We start from the raw sequence: 18,068 nt of genomic DNA on the forward strand, positions 1-18,068 counted from the left end.
AAAATGCAAGATCAATGAAGCTGGATAATCAGACTTCTTCGGACAATATTGATTGAATCTGTAGAGAAACACAGTTTCGCTAGCAAAATTTTGCTCCCTAACTTATTGTGGTAGTTCAGATACTTCAGTAAGGAATATATTACAGAAATGCCTATGGGAGAAAATGGTTAGGGAATGGGGTAAATATGACAGAGGGTGAGAGGTAAGGAAGTGGTTGAGACTGCTGTGCAGTCTAAAGATGACTTGTCATGGCTATCAGGAAATGCTCCAACTAAAGATGACAACTGAGGAGTGCCCTGTCTTACAGGAACAGGCTTCCCTGGAATGTTTGCTCTGCTCCATTAGCACTGTGCCTGCACTGGAAAGCATGTGTTCAGCACAAATGCAGCATTAGGTGTCAGACCATACCAGGTGCCACCCTCGGTCAATTAAGTCTCTTGCAGCTGAAGATCTGAGAAGTTCTTTATCAGGGCAGGATATTTAAAGATGAAAATAATGATTGGAATGTGGCTCAGATTAGATGCGTTCATCACCTCAGGAGTGTTGGGATCTCTTATGCTCTTCATAAGGGCTGCAATTGTCCATTTATGACTATCTCAGTTCTGTCCCTTCTTATAACCATATCTTTAAATATTTTTCCAGAATTCTCTCTGGTCCTGGTCATCTGCAACCTTCAATTTGACTTGGCTAATAGGTTTCCCTACATATTGGACATGAGATTCTTGGCAACAGCATGTAATGAATGAACGATTATTTTGCAGAATGAGAAGGAGTTGTGACAAGCAGGTTTAATCATTAGTAGTTTCCTCATTACAGTAGAAGTTGTGCCTCTAAAGCATTGCTATTCAAGAAAGATCCTGAATCACATTCCCCACAATTTAAATAAGCATCTTCACCAGCATAGCTAGAAACAGAACACGTGGAGCATACACCAAGGGAATAGGAGAGGCTTTCCTGACTGTGATGGGAGGAAGATTAGTGTAAAACAGTCAGAGCATTTCTGATATAAAAGCAGTTCATTAGCTTTGTTTTACAAAAACAAAATAATAGACTCGTTAATACAAGTAATGGGAAGCTCTACAAATGCAATTACAGAGATTACTGAGTTACACATATTTAAATGAACGAGCACAAATATAGAAAGCTTGACCCCTTAGGGTACCACACCTATTGCTGAGTGTATGTAAACCAGCCCACGTGATGACATTAAAATAGAGAATCTTCTTACCTTAACTCAGCTGGAATTCACTCTTTCTATCAAATTTCTTGCAACTTCTACTTTGGAAACATCTCTTCTCACTCTCTTGTTGGTTGTCTGCTTTACCCAGGCTCCTACTGTGCCTCCTCCTGCCCCAGCAACCTGGTCTACAGCCCTGACCTCTGCTCTCCCAGCACCTGCCCACTGGGATCCTCTCTCTACAGTGGCTGTCAGGACACCTGTTGTGAGACCAGCAGTTGTCAGACATCCAGTGTGGTGTTCTGTCAACTCCAGATGTCATTACCACTGCGGGGATGTACCCTCTGTTGTCCCTGCCAAATGACTTATCTGAACTTTGGTCCATTGGTCTTCAGAATTTGATTGTGACTCCCCATATCTGGACTTGTTTCCGTCCTGTGGTTTCCAATCAGTGGTTTGTGGCCAATACTTTCTCATCCCTAACCATAGATTCAGCTTTTGCTACCCAAAGTATTTCTCTTCTAGAAGTTGTCAATCTGTTTCTCACCAACCAGCTTGTGCATCTGGCTTCTATTAATCATGAGTTTTGTAATCTAGAAGTTTAAAATATAATACCTTCTATATCAAGAAATACACCATCGATTGACCTCATGTCTTATTATTAGTCTGAAAATTTGACTTTTACTCAAAACCACCATATGTGATCTATAATTTGAATTCCAGTAACTGGTAAAAGTTTTCATTAAAGAAAGATGCCAGATTGCTTCCATTTAATTATACAAACATGCAATATTGAAGAATATTTCTTCTTAATATATCTTCTATTTATTTCCCATAGGGTATTTTTCTCCATTTTAAAATTGAAAAGAATGTAGTGTTTAAATATAAATATGTTACATGACATGCACACATGTGTTTTAATAGCATTTGTTCATTTTGTGATTCAAATCACTTCTTAGTAGCAGACTGAATTTTTTTTTTTTTTAATATTAAAAAACAATCAGAGTCACTGCAGTTCATGGAGACAGACTTTCAGGCTAATAGGCCATTTTTTTTCGACTGCTTTGCACTTAGCAATAAACTCTGTCTCTCTTTGAAACCCTGATTTCCCTGGAATTGAACATGTAAGTACATCAGGCAGAGGACCCACTGCTTTTGATCAGTATCAATTGGCCTGAACATTTTTTCAAACGATCAGTTTTATAAGTTTGATGAAATACCATTTCTCTCTCTTTTTAAGCTGTTCACTTGATGCCACATATATGTAAAAACAAACAAACAAAAAACCCGCAAAACTCAAAAGCAAATATTCTCAACCAAGTTCAAGGCAAAAATTCTGTTGTTTCAGAATTCAGCTAAACTTCCAGGCAGCTAAAGATCCTTGGATCAGCAATTGCCTCCCAAACTCTTTATTTGTCAAGTCAAAGACAATGTTCCACAAGTTACTAATGACATGGATCCTTACCGTCATGGCAATTACCTTTCCTGGTTTATTTCTGTTGTTTCAGAGCCCTGTACCATATGGCAATTGTTTCCGATTTTCACTTTTTATTTATAACCAGAAATATTTGCACTAAAAATTAGCCATCAGTGTTTTAGGAGACAACCATCTACCCATCTAGTAGGATATGTCACATATACCATGAACTCACCTTTCACTTTAAAGGATTGTTAAAACCTATACAGTTTAAGACTTACTGCACCCTTCCCCCATCCCCCCCCCCCCACACGCACACATTTTCTAAACAAAAAGACACTAAAACCATTCTTTGAAAAACAGCATGGAGAATGATTGTGGAAAAGCAAATTACCTTCAGATACAGTGTTGGACAGGTCAAGCCTTCAGATATGGGTGGTGGATCATTTGCTGTCAAAATCTCACCTGTAGTGCTATGGATTCCTACACAGCCTGTCAGATGATGTATCAATATTCACCAGGCCATCAGTAGGCAGGGTCAGTGGGAACTTTGAGAATTACTGGTTAACACTATAGGAAGTACATGAAATTGAGCTGGGGAATTTCCAATTTAGAATGTATAAGGAATTATCTGTATGATATTGCCACAGAGGCTTGACCACTTATTGGGTTGTATAGATACACAATTACTTATTTATTGGTTAGGGATACCTTGGTTTTGAAATTTTGCAAAGTCCTTTCAGGAGCAATGAACCCCCCCAAAAAGTTCATATTTAATGGAAAAAATGATAGTACATTTCTATTAATAAAGAAAATTGATGGCAGATATATAACTTGTACCAAAATTTGATAAAATTTGCTATCCAGCATGAGGGCCAGTGATATCACTGACCACATAAAAAGCAAAGAGATAACTTTGCTAAAGATGCAACAGTGTTTATTTCAAAGTAGTGAAAAATTTAAGAATATTTCCTGCAAACATGATGATTCAGTATGTCACTCTGATGCATACCTTTTCATTTTGGTCAAGTAAGTATCCAAAATTATTTCAGTTCGTATTAAACCCAAAGGTTTTTTGTGCATGTACTAAAGTGATGAAGAGATGGCTGATGAAGTGTCCCTCCATTAACAGAAGGTAAATTTCACAAAGAATTAGATGGAGCCAGCTTTAAATTGTATTATCAAATGCTTCAAAAGGAAAATGAATTAATTCCAATAACAGTTTTATTTCTACACCAGTTCAAAGAATAAAAAAAATAATAAAATTATCAAATGTTCAAAATGCTGTTTTGAGAATTGTAATGTAAATTCAGTTAAAAAATTAATATTTAACTTAAAGTTACTTGTTGTCTCAGTAATAAAGTAAATAACATTGTTGATGACGGATTATACCATGATAAACAAATAAAGTAAGGTTTCTATGGAGCACAAATGCAGCCCTATTATGGTAAACATGTAATTCATAATTATATCCAATGAAACTCTATTCTACCAGTCAAAATGGAAATTGTAGATTTAAAAATTAAAAATTTCTTTAATACCTACAGTAAGTTATTTTGGCAATCAATGTTTTTCCTTACTTTGTTCATTCCCCCACCCCCATCCACTTCTAACATCACAAAGTAACTTTGAGCCCCTTTTTGTTGATTTCAGATCATTATTAGCAATATTATCCTGTTTCTTGCTAGGATTATTATTTGTCCATGTTAAATTCTCAATCTTTCTTCCACTCCTTATGTACTTCTGCATCCAGTAACCCTACTTTCCTTTACTCAAGGACTACTTGATGGCATTCTATGGCCTGCCTCCCCTATTCTATACTGGAACTCACCAAAATGGGAATGGAATTTACAGGATTAGGAAGACGTCACATGAATTTGGCAATTTCACTTTTTTTTTCCCCCAAAGATTCCCTTTTAAGAGTCATACGTGTTTTTCTAGGGAGGTTAGAAGGAAGATAAAAATCTACAAAGTTAGGTAATAATTTTACATCCTTGGATTACTCTTTTCTTTTTCATTTATTAAAAAGAAGCTGATTTTCTTCAAATTTTTGGTTGCTTCTTGAATTCATAATGTACAATATGAGAAATAGTCTTACAGTTTCTTAACTGTCATCATTTATACCGTTAGTTATTTTGGAAGATACCCTTGTTACCATCTTGAATCTTAAATCTCAAAAAGCTGAATAACACTTAAAATGATGATGAAAATTAACAATAAAAGATTTTTCATAGCACAGAGAATCTCTGAAAATTTCTTTGTTAAATGTCCATCATCAAATATTTCCCTATTAGCTTATAGTTGGGTATTAATGGATATGCAATGTTTTGGAAAGAAATGGCTCACCATTTCTTATCTTCTTCCCCTAAACTATAATCTTATTTTTAGTTTTACTCTTTATTGTATATACCATTCATGAGTCTAGATCCAATAAGAATTTTCACCTGTTCAGATGAAGCAATTTCCAAAGTAACAATGCTACTCAGGACTCTGGTTAAACTAAGAATGCATATTAAAAAAATTAAATTGTAGCAAAGAACCACTAAAGCAAGATCATTTAAGAAAACATATTCTGCCAGCTCTTTGATCTATATCCTTTGACAAGCCTCTAATCCTCATTGAGTCTCCATTTCTTCATGTCCGAATAGGTCTATAATACATAATGTTTGCTTTCTCTCAGGGCTGTTTGACTAGCAAATGAAAATGGTGCATCAAAAATTCTTTTTGCCCTCTTTTAAATCTTGATTGTTCCCCTTAGGATCTCAGACAAGCTATGGTGAATAGTTTCATGGAGACTTGAACTTCCTTTGCACAAACAGCATCTTCCCACAATCATAAACACTTCTTTCACTTTCTACCTGGGCATCTCTGAGATCACATGTAGGAAAACAACAGTAGCCCACTGTCACTAGTCCTTTGTACAGTTGTGAAGTTCCAGGAAGTTAATACACATGCAGAACAATGTTCAAGCAATGTGAGATAGAAACTAATGGTTTATGCTTATCTCCGTTGATCGGATATTGGGCAGACAATTCTAAGAGTCTTTCTATACATTTCAAATAAGGTCCTGGTAGGATTGATTCCTAGTTGCCCATCACATAATCAATTTACAAAACCTGCACACTTATGGGATTTTCTCTTTCCGTCTTCTACACACACCTGCTTCCTGGGTTTTTATGCCAAATAAATGCCTGCACCCATGTACTTGTCTTTAACTCTGCTTTTGGGGGGAATCAGGCTAAGACTAAGAATATGCATGTTTGCTCCAACCTGTTCAGGAATTTGAAATGGTAATGGTTATGTTTTATTAATTGATTTATTGTATCATTTTACTTGCTCTTTTCCTTGGTACTTTATTATTTGCTGAAACACTTGATCTGTGAAGGCTAAAAATGTTTTATTTAACACTTTTTTTCTGTTAAAAGTGAAAGAGTTTATTTCTGATATCAAAGGTGTGTGTTGCTCCTAGCTTGATCCAGGTTGCACCTTAGAGAACCCAGTCACTCCCCACCTAGTGCCACTGTGCCTGTCTTCACACACATGTACAGTAAAGGTTAAGGGATTCCTCACATGAGGAAGGCAGGAGTTCTGGTACTTTTACCACCTACAAGGAGAACAGTGTCTGCCCTGGTAGCTGTTTACCCCTCATTTTTTCTCTTAACTGAAAATCCCTATTCAGATATTAGACACGTTTAAAAAGTGTCTATGTGTACAACTCATCTTTTAAAATATATTGTATTGCTGTTGCCAGCATTCCTAGTCTATATACCCATTTTTTTCCTTACTCAGTAGAGACTCATGTCCCATACTTTGAGGAATCTCTTATTGTTGTTGAGAAATGTCTGTACATACAAATAGGGATTTTCAGAAAATGCCAACTTCAATCAGGAATCTACCCAATGTCAACACAAACTTGCTCAAATGTATCAAATTGTAAATTCCCAACATCCAGTTGTGCAGTTATACTGATTTTAACCTTCCAAATCATTGAATACAAAACACAAGTCAATAAAGATTTAAAAAATAAGGCAAACAATATATTTCATTGCAACATTACATAAATTTATTAGTTTGAAATTTTAATTTTCAACTGATCTTGGAGGAAAATCCAATAGCATAGATTCTGTCAACAGTCGAGTTATTAGATTTAATTATTAACTACTCATAAATTTCAGAATTGATGGAAGTTGTATGACAGCCAGTACTTCAATGCTTGATTGGCAGAGACTAGTCACTATTCTGGAGAAGAGAGAAAGTAAGGATAGTGGCAACTGTTGACAATGAAAAGAATTGCTGCTATGAATATAGAATTTGACCTCAATAGTCAAAAGAATCTAGACTTAGCAAATTGATTGATAGAAGCCCCATCCACAGGTTGGTCTGCCACAAGAAGACTAGCAGGTCCTAGAAGCAAAGTAAGGTGGGCAGTAAAAACCGCATCTATGTCCCAGGGGAGGGAAACTGCGGATTCCACAACCCAGTGATCTGAAACCACTGGTTCCACAGCCCAGTGAGAAGCAGCTTCTTGATCCATAACCTAGGGAGCAGGTGCTCCTTGTGCCACAGTCCAGTGTTGTACAAGTTGGCTGGCAGGGACTGCAGAGGATAGAGGTCCTGGGGCGGTAGCAGGATGTCTGGCAGGGGTTGGACACCACACAGGACGTCTGGCAGCTGCTGGGCTTGTAGCAGGTCTCCTGACAGCCCCTGTAGAGAGAGGAGCCCAGTGGGCAGGTGCTGGGAGAGCAGAGGTCAGTGCTGTAGATCCTTTTGCTGGAGCAGGAGGAGGTACAGGAGGAGACTCGGTACTGCAGGGGGTTCCCAAGAGAGCAGGAGGGGGAGTTTCTAGGGCAGCATTTGGAATACATGTTGATAGGAGAAGTGAGTTCAGCTCAGTTCAAGAGAGAAGATGTGCGTTTTAATGCTACCTTCTGGACTGGGGCATTTATACAGTCTCACCGATGGGTGTGGCACACCACTGGATCCTGGCTTCTTCCTAACTTTTACTCACTCATTTGCATTTGTGTAACTCAACAATCTCTCTAATGGCAGTTGTGTTTAATTAGATATTCCACATATTATGTTTATTGGTGTTATAATTTCGTTGTTAAAGCGCAAAGCCAATAAACTATGCCTATGCTAGATATGTTGACTGTTTTACCTTAATCCCTATTCCATCATGGCCAGAAAAGCCCCTTCTTTTCCTCTGGCATATGTTTCTTGTTTTTATGACTGACTCTGCTGGTGGGATTTGTCTTTACAAGACTGAGAAATGAGATAACATCAATATTCTTCAGTATTGATGGATCAAAGCATGGTTTCCGTATGGGTGGGCAGCCTTCACAAGAATGATCCATCTTGCCACCATTTATTCTCGTTAATCAAAGTAGTTTGTGATAACTTGTTACAAAAGCAATGGAAAACTAATATACCAATTACTGCTGTTACACTGTATGTCTTACATCCAATGAAGAGAAATCAATAATAGCTAAAACAAAGAGACTGAGAGATGGCTAGAAATAGGAAAGAGAATTTGCCATGTATTTAAAGACAATTGAAATAGAGTTCCAGGAAAGATTGATCAGGAGACATTTGTAGGGTCTTGTGTGATGAGGGAAGGGGACATTTAAACTTGTGTGATGGGGGGAGGGAGCATTTGAAAAGGAACACAGAGAAGACCCATGACTTTCAGGCTTCTCTTCTTTTTTACTCTTAAATTGTGGTTTGCTTAATCTCAGTGTCTTTATAATAAATACTTTTCAAAATAATATATTTTATGACATTTAATTTATTTATTTTTATACATGAGAGCTCTACCCTCTTAGACTATCTCGTTTCTCACTTTAAGGAAGAGAATTATCAAGATTCTTATTTAAAAATGGACTGGCAATCTCAAGAAGTGATACAGGTGGTTTGACAAAATTTTGCCCTGTAACTTATTGTGTTTGTCCAGATTTTCCAAGAAGCAGACACAAAGGTGGACTTAAAGGCACAAGGATTTTATTGAGAATATGCCTTTAAGAGAATATTTTAGGAAATGGGAGAAAGCTGGTAAAGTTCATATTGTCATTCAAATCTGACCAAGTAAAGGAGAGATGAAAGGAAGTGCCTGAGACTGTCATACAGTTTAAGGTCACGGGGAATACTACAGCCAAAGTCGGCCATCAAGGAATGCTATGTATCCCAGGAACAGACTTCCCTGGTATCTTTTCTGTGCTCATTCATTACCTAGGGGCAGCCAAAGGAAAGCATGGATTCAGCACAAATGCATCATTAGGTTTCAGACCATACCAGATGCCATCCTTGGTCAGTTAAATCTCCCGTAGTTGAAGAACTAAGATGTGCATCCTCAGACATGGCACATGTACAAATGATAACACTATTGGACCACAGGTTCAGGCCAGATATGTTCAATTGTCTCTTTCCTTCACCTCAATTTGGCCCCAACTGGTTTCCATTTGCAACTATCTCAGTTCTGTCCCCTCTAACTATGTCTTTAAATATTTTTCCAGAATTCTCTTATGTCCTGGTCATCTCCAACCTTCAATTTGTCTTGGCTAACATATTTCCATACATGTTGGACGTGAGACACTTGGTAACAGCATGTAATGAATGAACAATTATTTTGGAGAATGAGAAAGAATAGTGACAAGTAGGGTCAATCTTTGGTAGGTTCCTCTTTAGGGTAGAAGTTATGTCTCTAACCCATCGATGCTCAAGAAAGATACTGTACCATGTTCCCCACACTTTAAATAAACATCCTCACCAGCATAGCCAGAAACAAGACACAGGGAGCATAGACCAAGACGAAGGCGAGAGGCTTTCCTGGCCATGATGGGAGGAGCATTAGTGTACAATAGTCATAGCATTTCTGGCATGAGAGAAATTAATTGGCTTTGCGATGTAACAACAAAATTATAGCACCCATAAATATAATTTATAGGAAACCACACAAATGCCCTTATAAAGAGATTCTTTAGTTACACATATATTAATGAGGGAGGACAAACATGGAAAGGATGAAGCTGTAGGGTACCACACCTATTTCAGCGAGTATATAAATGCCCCAGTCCAGAAGGTAACATTAAAACACAGAACTCTCTTGAACTTAACTGAACTCATTTCTCCCATCAACATGTATTCTAACTGCTGCCCTGGAAACTTCTCCTCCCGCTCTCTTGGGAGCTCCCTGCGGTACCTCGGCTCCTCCTGCTTCTCCTCCTACCCCAGCAACCTGGTCTACAGCACTGACCTCTGCTCTCCCAGCACCCGCCCACTGGGCTCCTCTCTCTACAGGGGCTGTCAGGAGACCTGCTACAAGCCCAGCAGCTGCCAGACATCCTGCGTGGTGTCCAATCCCTGCCAGACATCCTGCTACCGCCCCAGGACCGCCAATCTCTGCAGTCCCTGCCAGCCGACTTACTCAAGGCCCCTGGGCTATGGATCAAGAAGCTGCTACTCACTGGGCTGTGGAACCACTGGTTTCAGATCACTGGGTTATGGAGTCCGTTGCTTTCCTTCCATGGGCTATGGATCCAATTTCTGCTGCCCAATCTACTTTTCTTCTAGGAGTTGCCAGTCACCTTGCTACTGACCAGTCTATAGATTTAGCTTCTACTGATCAATTTGCTGACTGGCCAAACCGGTTTAGGCAATGTTGTTTTCTGCACTAATATCATCTACTATCTTAATATTCTCCATTGAATGTTATCACAATATTGTTTGATTATCAACTTCTCTTTTCCTTCTGGCCCTCAATCACTGGCTAGAAGACTTACACAGTCAAACTACAAAATTAATGGCTAACCCAAATTGCATATTTGATGGAATTTATGTTTTGGCACTTCTCCCCCTAAGTGGGGAGTCAAATAATTTTATTCTAATAAACTCTTCATTCTGTATACAAATATGCTGTTGACAATTTATTTATTACTAATGTATTGGCTAGGATTTGTGTTGTCGTCGCTTCTGGAAACGGGCTTTGGAATACTGTGATATTGGGGACTTTGCTCTAATTTTAGTTGGGCTTTGGATATTTTCTACTCTTCAAGAAGGAGTTTCCTGCATGCCCAAAGTTTTCAATTACAGCCTTTTTCTTACCCAAAATCTCAAGAGAATTGAAAAGCAATGTTCACTCAGTGAATGTGTACCATGCATTTCTAAGAACAGATTATATCAGGGAAATTTGAAGAGTACAGGAAGAAAAATTTTATAAATATGTAAAGCCTATACAAGAAGGTAATTAAAATGGAAGACTAGTGCTGGGTGCAAATTTTCAGAAAACTATGCTTGTGATTGTTAGGCAATCATTGTGAAAGGTTTTCACATATTTTTTTTTAATTGACTAAATTCCTGTACCCAAAGTACTACTTGAAATCTGCTCAAATTATTCCCATCTGTGTAAGAAGAAAGGCAACAAGCTGAGATGGTAAAGAACTAGGGTCAGCAGTAGTGGAGTTACACCTGGGTACTTTACCGATGTATAAACTGAATCTAACTGAACCCAAACCTGTCCTATCATCAAAAATGGCTGTTTCAGTTGTATCTTGAAATGTTTATACCACTCTGCTCTTTCATATCCAAGTGTTAAAAGAAAATACTAAGATAGTTTGATAATAGTAGGAGATATGATATTTACATAGAACAAGGAAAGTTCAAATATTTTTCTTATTCTTTATTCTGTAAGATCCTTGACACTCCCTGAAATTAGGAAATGGAATTCAAAGAGTATTAGAGACTTAGCAAAAGCCCCAGTCTTATACGTGTATCACAGTTATCTTATCACATCCCCTGAACTTCCTCTACTCCCAATGTAACAATACGAAATTTAAAAGGAGTTTCAGAGTTCATCAATTTCAACCTACTTGTTCTACAGAGGTAGAAATTCTAACATAGAAGAGTTGCATAGAATTCTCACAGAAAGATTAATTACACAGCAAGTTAACTGTTGAGCTACGAGAAGCTATTTTATTATATCCACTGTGACATTCTTTTATTTCCTCTCCCCTCTTCTCCTCCTTTTCTTCCTCTGTCTCCTTACCTCACCCTCCTCCTCCACTATGTTTAGGAAGTAGTTGTACATCTGTATAGCTAGAAGCAATGTTAAAGGATGTTTTTTAATCTGGGAAAATTAACTATTGCAATATAAAAATTAATGATAAATAGCACAGTCCTCTGTAAATTCAGTCATTCTTGTATAATAAAATCATTGATTTTTTTATTTTAATGATCCAAGTTGGTTCCATGCTTATAATTTCCAAATAAGAGAAACAATCAACCTTCATAATCCCAAAATATGCAACAGCATGGCTGACATGAGATAAAACTATTGCTTCTTAGACAGGCTGTGATATCCCCTAATAATAAATTATTATCTCAAGATTTCAGATGCAGGAGTGGTTTTCTGTTTTTCAGGAACACAGTGGTCTCTTAGGTTCCTGTTGCTGCCAGAGCAAATTATATTATACTTGGTGGCTTAAACAATACTATTATCTTACAGTCCTTGAGGCCAAAATTCTGCCTTGGTTTCACTGGGCTAAAATAAGTATTGTCAGGACTGTGTTCCTTTCCAGAGTTTGTAGGGGAAGATTTGCTTCCTTGCCTTTTCCATCTTCTAGAAGCCACCTGCATTCCTTTGTTCATGTCCCCCTCCCTCCATCTTCAAAGACTGCAATGTGAGTTGAGTCATTCTCACATCACATCTCTCTAATCCAAACTTCTGCCTTCTTCCATTTTTAAGGATCATTGTGATTAAATTAATTCTACCCAGATGATCCAAGATAATCTCCCTATTTTAAGACCAGCTGATTAGCAATCTTACTTCCATCTTCAAACTTAATTCCCCTTTGCTATGTAAGGTTATGAAGTCTCGGGTTCCAGGTATTGTTTTTGTTTTTGTTTTTGTTTTTGTTTTTGTTCAGATGTATTGGAATAAAACTTTATTTACAAACACGAGGGGTGGGGTGGATTTGGCTCACCAGTCATAGTTTGCTGGTCCCTATTTGAGAACCTAAAGAAGACCTATCTGGTTGCTGTGTATCAAGTGAGAGCAAGAGAGGCAGGAGCTGGACTGTGGATGCCTTACAAGTAATTCTAAGAGCCATGGGAGGCCACTGGAGTATTATAAACAGGGCAATAACATGATGTGGTTTACATTTTTCAAGTATCACTCTGGCTGCTATGAAGAAAATGGGTTTTGGGGGCAACAGTGGAAGCAAGGCCAGTTAGGCAGCTGGTGGAAATGCCCAGGTAAGAAAGGAAGGGGGCCTGGACTTGGATGTGTTAGTGGAGAGAGCTGGGGATGCTAAAAGACTCAGGCCCATGGAATTCTCCTGTAAACCCAATGCCCAGGCAGCTTGGTGGTTCTGGTTTTTCTCAGCAGAGGAAACGTGGTTGAAGCAACATGGTTAGTGATACCTGGAAAATTCATGTGACAGTCACTAAATTGGGTTCTTGGAATACTTTTATCAGGATTTGAGATGAGCTGATTCCATTCACCCCTGCAGTACAGGGTGTGGTATGAGGACAATGAAGGGCTGCCCCAGGTTCCAGGTTTTAAGACATGGATGTCTTTGAGAGGCTACTATTCTGTGTATCACACTAGTAAACAAGCAAACTTGTAAAAACAACTCAGATATTGATTTCATTTTAATTTGACATTGTAATTGATGAAGTGCTTGCAAATACATAGTAAAATTCAGTGTTAGGGTCAACAACATTTTAATACGATATATAACATGAAGTTATATATAATATCCCATTTCAGGCTGCCAAAAGATCCAAAGTCACCAGTATAATCAAAACTGCAGGTTCACTGAAAGACTGCTTGAGCAGTCTGGGGAAGTTGGAATGAGTGTCTCAAAATGGACAATGGATTAAAGTGGTTTGTAAAGGCAATTAAAGGATTTCCAAGTGGGACGTTACAATCATCTGTTGACATTTAAGTTTGTCATTACGTAGGAGGGTTTTACAAAAAAGGATATATTTATGTACATAAAATATATATTATATATATAATATATATAATATATATGTATATATACATATATATGTGTTACTATAGCATACCTGTCAAGTTTTAATAGGCTATCCTAACCAGACTGAGGCAATTAATCACTAAATGTTGCAAAAATTACAACTTGGTTGGGACTGTGATCCCTTGGAAAGTTCTGTCGTTGGTCAGTTTTTTTTTTATTTTTTGAAAAGTCCCTGCCATTTCCTGGAAAAAAGGATTGATTCTGGCGACTCCCAATGCAGGTGGCTATTTTATATTATTCAACAAGGCTGAAAGTAAAGATAAGCACACTTTGTTATTTTCAACAAGAATATAATATCCCTTGAGTTGATCTCTTGCAATTACCACTCAGCAAACTGCCAGGCTCCCCCATTTCAACTCTCAGGCAACACTCTGAATTTTCCAGAAGGCAGATTATATTCTATCTCTATTCTAGTCCCTACCAAATTAGTCTTAATCTACATGACTAATGGGAGGATGGCTCATGTCAAGTGGCTTCCTGTCTTCCAGATCACTCCCATTGCATACTCTGACAGATGGATAACACTGAGGATTTGGAGCCCCAGGTTCCAGGTGCTAAGTTTGATGCCCACACATCTATGATTCCAGCATATGCTAATTATCTGTCTACCAACTGGTTTGCAGTTCTAACTTCCAGGAATTAATGTGATCAGTTTCCCAATAAGTGCTCTCCTGAATCATTTCTATGCACTTGATTTCATCAATTCCTATTTATTCCCTGTCTCCTTAGCTAATGTGGAGAGCAGCTTTGTCCTCCCAACTCCTTGCCCCCATTTTTTTTTAATAGACATGTCTCAGATCACATTGTCAAACATTCTGTCCGGACCACCATTTTTCACAAATATTCACTGAACATTTACCATGAGCCAGTGTCATGGGTTCGTCTCTTTACACCTCAAACCTGTGATCTCCGTTAGAAAAGGTCTGAGCCTTATAAGGTCATGATTCAGTCGGTTTGGGCTTCATCAAGTAACCTCCCACTCAAATAAGAATGTAGGGATGACAATAGTTTTAAAGTAAAGAGCACTCAAGACAAGAATTCAACTTCACATTTTTACTAAAGGAGCACATAAGGTTAAAGGAACAAGTTTACAATGTGAAAATAAATTGATGCAGTACCAAGCTTGGGGACTTCTGCCTCCTCCAGAGGCAGCTGGATATGAGATCAGAGAGTTCCCTCCCATCCAAGTTACAGAGTATTTATAGAAATTTTGATTTAGGATACATTCAATTAAATCATATTGTATTTTTATATTTGAACTGTGGGTGATAAACTACAGGTAGTGAGCCTGGGATGGTGAACTACAAATGAGTCAAAAACAAAGGAGGGTATTTACAGCATTATTAGAGATTCAAACTTAACTTAGAATGTTTGTACAACTTTACTGAAAATATTTCTACTAATCAAGCTATGTCTTTTGTAAGAGCAATATAACACTTTTACATATATAAAAACTAAAAATTAGAAGCAAAATTACTATTACTTATATATAACCTATTAGCATAGTTTTCTTATTTTAGTCTATAATTACTTTAGCCATTATATCATATTACATCCCTCACTTCCTCCTTTTTTACTTGGGCCTGTTTAGCCTCTCTCAGTATAATCTTCTAATAAAGGACTTGAAGGATATGAATTATCTGTCCCGGTTATTATAATAAGGACTTTCAACTTTTTATCATTTGGAAATTGTGCTTGAGTATTTTGGGATAAAAGTTCTGTTAAAGAGGCCTCTATATCAGAAGGAAAACCTAGTTCTTCACTACCAGAAGAGAAGATATCAGGTGGCATGTGAAAGCAGCCAGGCTCCTCAAATATCTGATCCTTACACAGAGAGGAGTCAGTGTCCTCATTTTCAGATTCCTCAGTAGAGATATTATCCTGCAACATCAGGAACTGTGATATGGGAATATATTGATGGACAGATTTTTAAAAGGAGATTGCACTTATTTATTACTTCTAAAAGAAAATTATATTAAAATATGTGGTCTCCACTATAACCTGGCTAAGAATATAAAAAAAGAGAAAGCCAATATTAAACAGAAAACTATTAACTTAAAATAATGATGAGCTATGAATGAGAAGTTTTTGATGGTAAAATAACATACATTAAGAAGGTCTTACCTTGCCTTCGGGGTCAGGCAAAGCTTTCCAGAGTGTAATGGTTTTCATGTGTCAACTTGGCCAGTAGGTAGTGCTCAGTTATTTGGTCAAGCAAGCACAGTCCTGATTGGTACTGTGAGGACACTTCATGGATTTAAAGCGTCAGCTGCAAATGGAGATGCTATCTGGAGGCTTTGGCAGGCCTCTATAGGAAAATCACAACACTGACTCTTAGGATTTTTGAGCAAAGCCTTTCCATCCTCTGTAATAGTTACTATCCTCTCTGGGCCATAGTAGAGACTGAATGTTTAACCATGGGCCACTAAGTTACCACGAGACCTGAGTTGCTCATCATGAGCTGGGTGCTGTTTGCCCAACCAGGTCATAAAGTTGGACATGCAAAGCAGCACTCCATCATCAAGTGGAAGTAGAATATATGAAATAGGGTTTGAGCAGGTCCTGAAGGCACAAATAACTTACATTAGAAATGGCTCAAATTCACACAGTCCCCATTCCTGCCACATTACCGTCTCTTTCCCAGACCACAGCTATAACCTCTTGGGGAGTTCCTTATACTCAGTTGACAGAGGAAGAGAAAACTAAGCCTAATTTACAGATGGTTTTGCATGATATACAGGTACCACCTGAAAGTGGATGGCTACAGCACTGCAGTCCCTTTCTTGGACATCCCTGAAGGAAATTGATGAAGGGAAATCCTCTCAGGAGGCAGAATTTCTAGCATTGCACTTGGTTATTCAATTTTCTTGGAAATAATTCCTTCCAATGCCTAGGGTTGTGTTTGTATACTGATTCATGATTTATCACCAATGGTTTTGCTGGATGGTTGGAGACTTGGAAGGAACATGATTGGAAAATTGGTGAAAAAGAGGTCTAGGGAAAATGTATGTAGAGAGACATCCCGGTATGTTTTAGTTGCTCCTCCAGGAAAGTAGGTAGAAAGCCAGGAACTGCGTGGACTGGACACCACAGAGCAATCTGACTTTGGGCATACTTCATACAACACTCATGAAAATGTGGAACTGCTGAGATCAGTGAAATCTGTAAGTTTTTGTGGCCAGGGGACCTGCACCCCTCCCTGCCAGGCTCAGTCCCCTGGGAGGAGGGGCTGTCAGCTCCGGGGAGGAGAAGGGAGAACTGTAGTAGCAGCCCGTATCAGAAACCCATTCTACTGATCCAAACTCCAACCATAGATAGACTGAGACCAGACACCAGAGAATCTGAGAGCAGCCAGCCCAGCAGAGAGGAGACAGGCATAGAAAAAAACAGCACGAAAAACTCCAAAATTAAAAGTGGAGGATTTTTGGAGTTCTGGTGAACATAGAAAGGGGAAGGGCAGAGCTCAGGCCCTGAGGCTCATATGCAAATCCTGAAGAAAAGCTGATCTCTCTGCCCTAAGGACCTTTCCTTAATGGCCCTAATTGCTTTGTCTCTTAGCATTTCAATAACCCATTAGATCTGTGAGGAGAGCCCTTTTTTTTTTTTTAAATCCTTTTTTCTTTTTCTAAAACAATTACTCTAAGAAGCCCAATACAGAAAGCTTCAAAGACTTGCAATTTGGGCAGGTCAAGACAAGAGCGGAACTAAGAGAGCTCTGAGACAAAACGCAATAATCCAGTGGCTGAGAAAATTCACTAAACACCACAACTTCCCAAGAAAAGGGGGGTGTCCACTCACAGCCATCATGCTGGTGGACAGGAAACACTCCTGCCTGTCACCAGCCCCATAGCCCAGAGCTGCCCGAGACAACCCAGTGTGACGGAAGTGCTTCAAATAACAGGCACACACCGCAAAACTGGGCATGGACATTAGCCTTCCTTGCAACCTCAGTTGATTGTCCCAGAGTTGGGAAGGTGGAGCAGTGTGAATTAACAAAGCCCCATTCAGCCATCATTTCAGCAGACTGGGAGCCTCCCTACACAGCCCAGCAGCCCAGAACCGCCCTGGGGGGATGGCACTCACCTGTGACATAGCACAGTCATCCCTCAACAGAGGACCAGGGGGGCACGGCCTGGAAGAGGGACCCACTCGCAAGTCTCAGGAGCCATATGCCAACACCAAGGACTTGTGGGTCAGTGGCAGAGACAAACTGTGGCAGGACTGAACTGAAGGATTAGACTATTGCAGCAGCTTTAAAATTCCAGGATCACCAGGGAGATTTGATTGTTAGAGCCACCCCCTCTCCCTGACTGCCCAGAAACACGCCCCATATACAGGGTGGGCAACACCAACTACACATGCAAGCTTGGTACACCAATTGGACCCCACAAGACTCACTCCCCGACTCACCAAAAAGGCAAAGCAGGGAAGAACTGGCTTG

At 38.8% G+C, this 18,068-nt stretch overlaps 2 protein-coding genes across 2 annotated transcripts; both read left to right on the forward strand.

Annotated features, from left to right (window-relative positions):
* Positions 1 to 238: 238 nt before the first annotated feature.
* LOC119545353 (keratin-associated protein 13-1-like) lies at positions 239 to 1,754 on the forward strand. Its single transcript, XM_037850856.1, has 3 exons — positions 239 to 326; positions 1,329 to 1,514; positions 1,630 to 1,754. Exons 1-3 carry the CDS (start codon positions 239 to 241, stop codon positions 1,752 to 1,754), a joined length of 399 nt encoding a protein of 132 aa, XP_037706784.1.
* Positions 1,755 to 9,711: 7,957 nt separating this feature from the next.
* LOC119526206 (keratin-associated protein 13-1-like) lies at positions 9,712 to 10,185 on the forward strand. Its single transcript, XM_037825177.1, has one exon. The coding sequence runs from the start codon at positions 9,727 to 9,729 to the stop codon at positions 10,183 to 10,185; it is 459 nt and encodes a 152-aa protein (XP_037681105.1). The 5' UTR covers positions 9,712 to 9,726.
* Positions 10,186 to 18,068: the final 7,883 nt, after the last annotated feature.

This window comes from Choloepus didactylus, chromosome 1 (assembly GCF_015220235.1).
Source record: "Choloepus didactylus isolate mChoDid1 chromosome 1, mChoDid1.pri, whole genome shotgun sequence".
NCBI classification, from domain to species: Eukaryota; Metazoa; Chordata; class Mammalia; order Pilosa; family Megalonychidae; genus Choloepus; species Choloepus didactylus.